General features: G+C 46.0%; 1 protein-coding gene across 7 annotated transcripts in view; it reads right to left on the bottom strand.

The window, feature by feature from the left end:
- LCORL (ligand dependent nuclear receptor corepressor like) overlaps positions 1-8,293 on the bottom strand; it is a 79,651-nt gene extending 71,358 nt beyond the window's left edge. For 2 of the 7 annotated variants that reach the window (XM_066995690.1, XM_066995689.1), the window contains exon 1: positions 8,046-8,293. In XM_066995690.1, the coding sequence (XP_066851791.1) occupies positions 8,046-8,202 (157 nt within the window). In that variant the 5' untranslated portion in view covers positions 8,203-8,293. The remainder of the gene's footprint in view (positions 1-8,045) is intronic. The other 5 variants (XM_066995696.1, XM_066995692.1, XM_066995695.1 and 2 more) reach the window with 5 other exon arrangements.
- Positions 8,294-8,514: the final 221 nt, after the last annotated feature.

An 8,514-nucleotide genomic window follows, 5' to 3' on the forward strand; every position in this document is an offset into this window, starting at 1 on the left:
CTGGCACTATGTACAGAGTAGTTTAAGGCAGCAGCAGATCTTGAGTAGATCTTGTTTTTCTTTTCCCCCACTAGATGACCTGCACCCAATCTACGGGTCACAAATGGACACCTTCTTTCTATAATCTACATTATATATGGCAGCAATATTTGTTCTTCATTAATCAAAGATACCTAGCAGTTTTGCACCGGTAATATTTTAACCTGGCATAAAATTGTGTAGTTTTAAGAATGAAAAAATCTTTTAAATATGATCTGCAAAGATTTTTGGTATGAGTTATGAAAAGCAGCAGCATATTCAACCCTGGATTATTCAACACTCCCCTGACCTATCAGTGGCTAAGCAGACTAGAAAGCTAGCTTAAAAAGCAGTAGAATTATGACAGGGGTGACTAGTCTTCATATATAAGATTTTAACTAGCCTTTAACTACGACAGTTTGTAGTGAAGACTTGCAAAGTGAGGAAGATTATATTTAATTTTCAGATTATAAATATTTTTAAGAGCAGTTTGTAGTATTTCAGAATAAGACACAGCAAAAACAGTAGATATTTCTACTGAAAAGCTCTTTAAACATGAGTAATTGATCTTGAGTCACCACAAAAGCTAGGATGTTCCATATTTAAAAAGCATGGCATTACAAAGTTATACAGAACCTGAAAGCTGAGGAACATAATTAGAAGAGGTTACAAGTTCAGTCATCTTCCACTTACCACCAGACCTTAAAAAAAAATTAAGAATTCACATCTAGTGACATTTACCCCTCTCACCCCTGCAATACAACAAATGGTGCTACGTAGATGCAAGCCTAGATGGATGTTGAGAACCAAAGACAATTAAAAATAACAGCTGAGACCTCAAAAATTTTGGAAAGAATGAACCATTTATCTCAAAAGGGTTAATCCAGCTTCAAGATACTACACAGGAACCAGGTCTGTGCCAAAAGTGGACACAAAGATGATGATGGCCTGCTACATGGGTCTTTGATCTGAGAATTCACGTGCAGCTGACCACATCCAATAAAAACGGATATAACCTCTGTATCTTGATCCATTTCTGCAGATTCAGAATCCCCTGCTCTTTGCAATACATCATCTACTCCCTTACAGTCTCAAATAGATGAGCCACTACATCCACCTTCCTACTCTCTCCTCCCTTCTTCCTGGCTTTTCTATGCCTTTAGCAGATGGAAGGATAAAGTGGTAGATTAGCAGTGACAAAGAGATAGATCACATAATAGCTTTACACCCTCAAACAAGCTTCTCAGTCCCTTCCAGAATATATGGTAGTTAAATTTATAACGCCATCCTACTTTTCAGGAGTTTGATACCAGAAATATGAATCTCACAAATTCATATCTCTGTCAATATTCCAAGCTATCAAAGTTTCCCCTGTGTACATAGAAGAAAACAAAGTTCAAGAATAACATGAAAGACAAGGTCCTAACGAGGACAAAGAAGTTTAAGTTAGTGAAGTCTATAAAGCTCTGGCTGACCTCTACACTGTACATAAACATACTGAACTCTAAAGGTTAGAATAACAACCTTGTTCGAAGCCCTGATACTTGAGTCATATTCAAGAAGAAGGGATCCATTGTAACTATCTATTCAAAACACCCATATAATAGAGCTGAGAAATAAAGAAACAGCAGGGGCGGATAAGGGGAAGAGGTACTCATTTTTCCCATTGTGGCTGTAGGCAGCACAAGCCCTGGCTACTTGCCAGGAGCTGGAGCACAGCTAGCTCCTCAACAGCACAAACTAATCCGATGAATTGATCGGCACGGCAAACTCCTATTTCCCCCCCCCCCCGATTACTAGTGCTTATTACCACAGCAAGCCCTTTTGGAAGACTCTACAGAAAACTTACCAAGAGGAACAACCACCATAGAGGCCCCTCAGAACCACTTAAAAACAGAAAGGCAGCCGGCTACTGGATCAGACCAGTTCCACCACAAAGGAGAACGAACAGAAACACATTATTGTTAGCGGTACTGTAACCTTGCTCTTGTCAAGGATCGTGTTGGTTGGGATGCTGTTCAGCCAACTCAGTCTCTAGCTCATTTTGAACACCACCAAAAAACCCGTTGCTAGAAGTAGTTACTAAAAATCCTAAGCCTTGTACTCTCTAGTGAAGCCACTTATACTTGACTGAAGGAAAAACAGCAGGTACGTAGTAAACCTGACTAGGAAACCGAGCCAAGCTAAACGAGATCTGACCTTTCCTTCCCTTTTCTTTCTGCTGCCATGTTTCCCCTCATTTGCTAGGTTAGCTTTTTTTATAAAATTAAGCTTATCATCTAGTTTGTCGGGTAGTTTAATGAATGAATCCTTATACCATCTACACAAACTATGAAGGAAGGTACAGTGAGCGTAGAACCAAAAAACCCACAGAATTGTGGTATGTATCAACACAAAAGTTACCAACTTAGAGGTCTGTACAGAGTTACTGAATGCCAGTTCAAAGAAAAAAACAGACCGAGTTGCAATGACAACACATCTCGCCATTTTTTATTGGTTTACAGAATTTACAGCTTAAGCTGTTAGTGCCTACAATGCAGAAAGACCAGCAGAGTTCAAATTTCTCAGCTCACTATCAATCACACAAAAATAAACAGCTGCCATGTAAGAACATACAATAAGAAAGTTCAAGCTATGCCTAAAACCATAGACAAAGATTACAGCAGTTCCTGGAACACTTAAAAACTTGAACTGCTTCCATATGCTAATATCTAGAGACAAGGAGCACAAAAACAATCACAGGTTTTATGCGCACTACTGAAGACACGTGTATGTACTTGTATGCTCCAAAACACATTTCTGTTCTGAGGGCAAATAATTCCAGCAGAGCATTGCTTGCATCCCGCGGTCTGTGCAGCAGGTACCGTTTTGCCTGTCACAGAGGCACACTCTGTACCACCTTACAGCTGCAGGCTCACAGCAGATCAGCAAACTACTCAAGCATCTGCTGCTAGATACACACAACAGTGCTGCACCTTCTCCCCAACTTTTTAAACTAAGTCCCTGGAAGTCATTACCCTACCTTCTGTATTGTTTCCCCAGGTGAAAATTTCTCTCAGGAATCCCATATAAGATATCCCTTTAAAAACACATAATGACAACAGTAGGCAATGACTTTTTGAGAGAGGAGCTGATGAACTGGACAAGGCTTGTGAGAAAACATGGAAAAGAAGCTGATTTAACACTGCTTATTGAAGCAATGATATTCCAAAACAAGCAAAGCAAGCCCCACGTGTTTTCTCGTATTTCAATCCAAAGACAGCTCATGTGATATGCTGCACCAGCCTCCAAAGACATATATACATGCACTGGGTCTAAACGTTTTCTTTATTACCCTCTGGTTACATCACAGCTCAAAGCATGACAGAACCACAGAAGACCCTACACCGGTATTACAGCTCACACCTGACAATGACTTTATGGCCACAGTAAGCTTGGTGGCTGTTTAAGGAGCCCACAGTACCACAGAAGCAGGCGTCATTTTGAAAAACGTTCCTGCACATAGCCTTGCCAGTGTAACAGAGCGTAACAGAGCACCAGTGCTGGCAGATACTGGCTGTCTGCAGCACTAGCAGGCAGACGTACAGCGAAATAGGTAGTTCTGCCACTCTGGCAGCTGTAGGAAGTCACCTACAACTGCGTTGGCATTACAAAACAAAACAGCAAAACCCAGTGACATTGTGCAGAGGACCTACAGCCACGGGAAAAGTGGGGACACTCCTGTGTATTGCGGGGATAAAGACAGGAAGCAGTTGATGCAGGAGGGCTCCAACAGGGGGGATAATTCCAAGTGCAGAAGCTACAAGCCTTTGGTTTGGGGGGAATTCCACTTGAGAACTAACTTGTTCAAAAAGAACAAGCTGGAGCAGACATTCAAATATTTAAAAAAAAAGTAACTTTGAAACTTTAGAGTCATCAAAACAAACAGAATTAGATTTACTGATATACCCTAGTTTAGAAAGCAAAAAGTCTGAAACAAGTGACACTGAAAGCAAAGGAAATGGCATGATTTGATTTCACAGGCATACCAAAAATTACATTTTCATTTTGATCAACTTTCAGCTTTCATAAGAAAGCAATTCCAAGGCTATTTCCTGTCAAATGCGTGCCCCCGAGCTGTACCAAAGGATCAGGAGAACTTCTATCCTTCTCCTAAATAATGATGCATTTATTTTTTAAGAATTGGTTATTATTAAAATCTTTTACTTCCACATTGAAAGATCATTCCCACTCTTTCGTATTTTCACAATACAGTGCAAGGCCCTAGTAAGAAAACTTCAACTTCCATGACTGGAGTTACCTGGCACTCTCCATTAAAGAGTCTCTGCTTAACACAGATGATACCATGGTAATATACATAAAAGCACCAGTTCATGCTGTAGCTTTTTCATTTAGCAATTCCTAAGCCTCTCCTCTGTGCCCATGCCATGAAAGTTATGTGGGCTCAACATACCTGCCAACACTTTGCCTGTAAAATCCAAGTAAAGTTGATCAGTGGGGTCAGTGACTGTTTCAGAGAACTGCATAGATCCTGTTTCTTAAGGCTGACTACAGTCTGACACTACATTTATATAGCTCCACAACAAAGCCTCTCAACCCAGTGGAATGCATATAACCACTTCACACTGCAAAGTTTTAAACAGATAACTCAAAATTTGGGTGTGGTACCCTTCTGATACACACCTCTATGAATTTTTTTTTCAATTTACACTACCGTGGAATTCAGTTGTTGGATGAGTTAGGTACTTTAACTCCAAGCTTTCAGGCAGTTTTCATAAACACGGAATTTGGAATTAGGGTACCTTGTTTATTAGTTATGGAACAAAGATTGTGCCTAGGACAAAACACACCTGTAAGCAGGGCTCTGAACAGAACTTGTTGGCACGTCCTGTGCACGATGCACGAACACCTACAGAGTCAAGAGCTGCAGCTGGCTTCTGAGAGCCTCCAGGTTTGAGCTTGGTGTCATGCAAGAGCTAGGTGCTCTGGAGCAAGGCACAGCCAGAAGGAGAAGCCTAGGCATCTTAGGAATGTTAGTGATCAAAGTAACATACACAAAGCTTACCATCTGAACAGCCATTTCATACAGCATACCTATTTGGGATTTATGTGAATATATTCCACTCAATTACAACGTGAAAGGTTCTTTGGGATACTTTCAAATACATTTAGATCACAAGTAACAGAAATCTCAGTGAAATTTTCACTGTTTTTCCTCCAAGCCTTTAAGTGCTTGAACATTTTGACCCGGGACTTAAAGTAATATTCCACAAGTCACTAATTAACACAATAGCCTGGCAAGAAACAAGCTTTTAATTCTTAAACCCATGCAAACATTCAATTCTGCAATGAGGTTTTGACAGATGAACAAAAACCCATTCAGCAATCAAACCCTTCAAGCAGAGGTCCCTAACCGTTACTGACCCTCAAGCAAACAGTACACTTCAGACAACCGAGTTATTTTCATCGTGCTGCTGTGGATACAAACAATCTGTTGACTATTAGCCTCAAGCTGGGCAATCAGTGTCTTGGAAGGATTACCTCTGGCTCAGTTTACCATTTCCGTAAAGCATATGGGTGAGGCATCCTTCACATATAAAGGATTTCAAGGTGCCCAAGCGACACCATAGCACAGAAATGCAAGCATCGGATTTAGCATCAATATAGCAAACAATGTAAGAAATCAAAAGGTTGTTCATCCAAACAGCTAGCAGATGACACGTTGAAGGAATCTCTGCTTTCTTGCTTCGCTCTCTTAACATACTGCTTAACAAACTACAGTCCACAATGTCACATCACCTTTCAACGATTTTGGTAATAAAAAAACGCTAAGGGTAGAATGACACATGAAATGTGGTTCTTTTTAGGACTGACATTAAGCTAGCTCAGGCACTGGTGGACTACTACTTTGCCACATCGTTCTCCTCGCTTTCTTACACAGGTATGACTCTTGAAAAAGGTGGGGGAAAAAAAAGAAGTTATACCAAATATCAATCATATTTACCACTTTCCCCTCCCCTTTGTTGCTGTTTCAGCCATGAATTGAGCAATTGTTTAGACCTTCCAGCTAACACTAGCTTTGGTAAGACTCTTCAGATCTTTAGGAATACTTTGCTGAGGGAGAATAATTAACCATTTCTACTTTGAAAGTTAATTAGCACCAATACAGGGGGTTACTTTGCAGAAGTTAATGCTGCAGAATTTCAAAGGATTGAAAATAAAAGCAGTTAAGTGTACTCTACCTCCATTACACTGACTACCTACCCACTTTCTTGCCACTGCGTTTACACTTTCTCTCAGATAAGGGCTACTCAACAAGCGTGCCAAGTAACAGTTCTTAACAGAGATAGCTCTTGTCTAACTATTAAACCATAACCCATGCCCCTCCTCCTCAGCAGGAGCTAATCATAATAAAGGGCTCCTTTCTATTAATTAATTTTTGCATATGAGTATACGAAGAAATTACATCCCAAAAAACATTTCAAGTGGAATAAGAGAGCACAAAGTGATAACACAGGTCTGCATAAAGTGTAAGTAATTATTTTCTGGTTTTACACATAACAAATCTCAGTGAAAGAGCAACCCCAAAGCGACTTGGAAGAAGTTTCTCAAACACAACAGATCTGCCCAGCAGAGGTCCCAGTCTACGGTGACATTTTATCTTACAGAGAGTTCATTGCATTTCTTCGCACTCCTTGTCCGTGCTGGTCATGTGGCGCCGTGTTCCTTGAATGCATCTGATAGCACACTGCTACAGCTCAAAGTCCCTTCAGTTATCAACTGTCAAGCAGGCTTTTAGGATCCCAGTTTAGATTTAAAAAGGAAATGTCATCAAGCAAGATGTAATCAGAGGAGCGGATGCTTCATATATAACTTGTGCGGGGTATCGGCCCGTCAGCTTTAGCAGTGCACCACGATGTCTGTGCCGATGAGCTAGCTCTCGCTACGTATTCTAGTTAACCTTAATTGTTTCCACAAAAGTGGAAGATGAATATACAAGTATGTGGAAATGCATTTTGTTTTCTAAAGAGCGTTATGTTAAACGGGAAGGATTAAGGAAGCGCACACACGTACAGGTGTTGTAGTATACACAAAGGTGTTTGACAGCATGCATGAAGGAGGCACCGGGCTCCCCAAAACACGCAGCGGCAGCACCAGGACAGGGTCACCCCTCGGTCACCCCCTTCCAGGGCTCTGCCCACCGGCCCTTTGGGACCGAGGCTTTTTGGGGCCGGAGCAGGGCGAGCTCCGTCGAGACAAGCGAGCGGGCACGTGCGCGCCCCGAAACAGAAGGAAAAAAAAAAAAAACACACAAAAACAATAAAAGGGGGGGGGGGGGTAAGAAAGGAAGAGAGCGAAGGGACAAAAGCCCGGGGCCGAAGCCGGCAGCGGGCGGCGCAGCGCGCACCGGGGCAGGCGCCGGGCGCGGCCCCGCAGGTACCCGGGAGCGCGCCCCCGCCCCGCCCCGCCCGGGAACGGCGCCAGGGCCCCGCGCGCCCCCGCTGGGATTGGGGGGGGGGGGGGGGGTCACGTGACTCGAGGGGGGAACCTCGCGGCCGGGGCAGCCCCGGGGTGGGAGGGGGGGGGGGGGAGTGAGGGAGAACTGCCGTCGCCATGACAACTTCCCGGGGGGAGGGAAAACTTCAAATCCCAACCGTCAGTGCAGGAGCGGCTCGCTCTTAAAGGCGCACACACACCACCCCCGCCGCCCCCCCCCCCCCCAGACACCCGCGATGGAAGAAGGGGCGGGGGGGGGGGGCGGCTGCGGGGAGCCGAGACAAAAGGAGCCGGAGCCGGGGAAGGGGCGAAGGCAGGGCCCGGGCGGCCCTCAGCCGAGCCGCGGCGCCCACCCCGCGCCGCCCGTTGGCGGCTCAGGAGACCTCGGCTCGCCCCCCGCCGCCCCTCATCCCCGCTGCCAGCCGGAGGGGGAGGCTCGGGCTGGGGCTGCCGTGCCCGCTCCCAGCCGCGGAGCCCCCCGAGCTTTCACCGCCCCGCTCCCCCTCCCGCAGCCCCCTCCCGGCGCTTACCCACACAGTGCATGAGCCGGTGCCGCCAGGAGTCGAGTTCGCGGCGGACTCCCCTGCGCTCCGCCGTGCAGCGGGGGCTCCGGCACTGCGAGGAGGCGGCGGCGGCGGCAGGAGGAGCGGGAGCCGCGGCGGCCATTCTGTCTGTTCCCTTTTCCATCTGCCTCTGACCTCACGCCCGCTCATTTACATACGAGCGCGCGCTCCCCCCCCCCCCCTTCAAACCTCGGCGAGCGCGTGCCCGCGCCCGTCCGCCCCCCCCCCCCCCACCTCCTCCCTTAGCATCCGGGGCGGGGAGCGCGCGCGCCGCCTGGCGGGGTGATTGACACGTGTCCACCCCCTCCTCCCTTCCCGCCTTCCGGGCTCCCCCCCCCGCTCCCCCCCCCCGCTCCTGGTCGGTAACCGGGCCGCCAACCGGCCCCCCCGCCTCCCCGCCCCGCTTCCCCTCCATGTCCCCCCTCCGGCCTACAAA

The sequence above is a fragment of the Anser cygnoides genome, chromosome 4 (genome assembly GCF_040182565.1).
Source record: "Anser cygnoides isolate HZ-2024a breed goose chromosome 4, Taihu_goose_T2T_genome, whole genome shotgun sequence".
Taxonomy (NCBI): domain Eukaryota; kingdom Metazoa; phylum Chordata; class Aves; order Anseriformes; family Anatidae; genus Anser; species Anser cygnoides.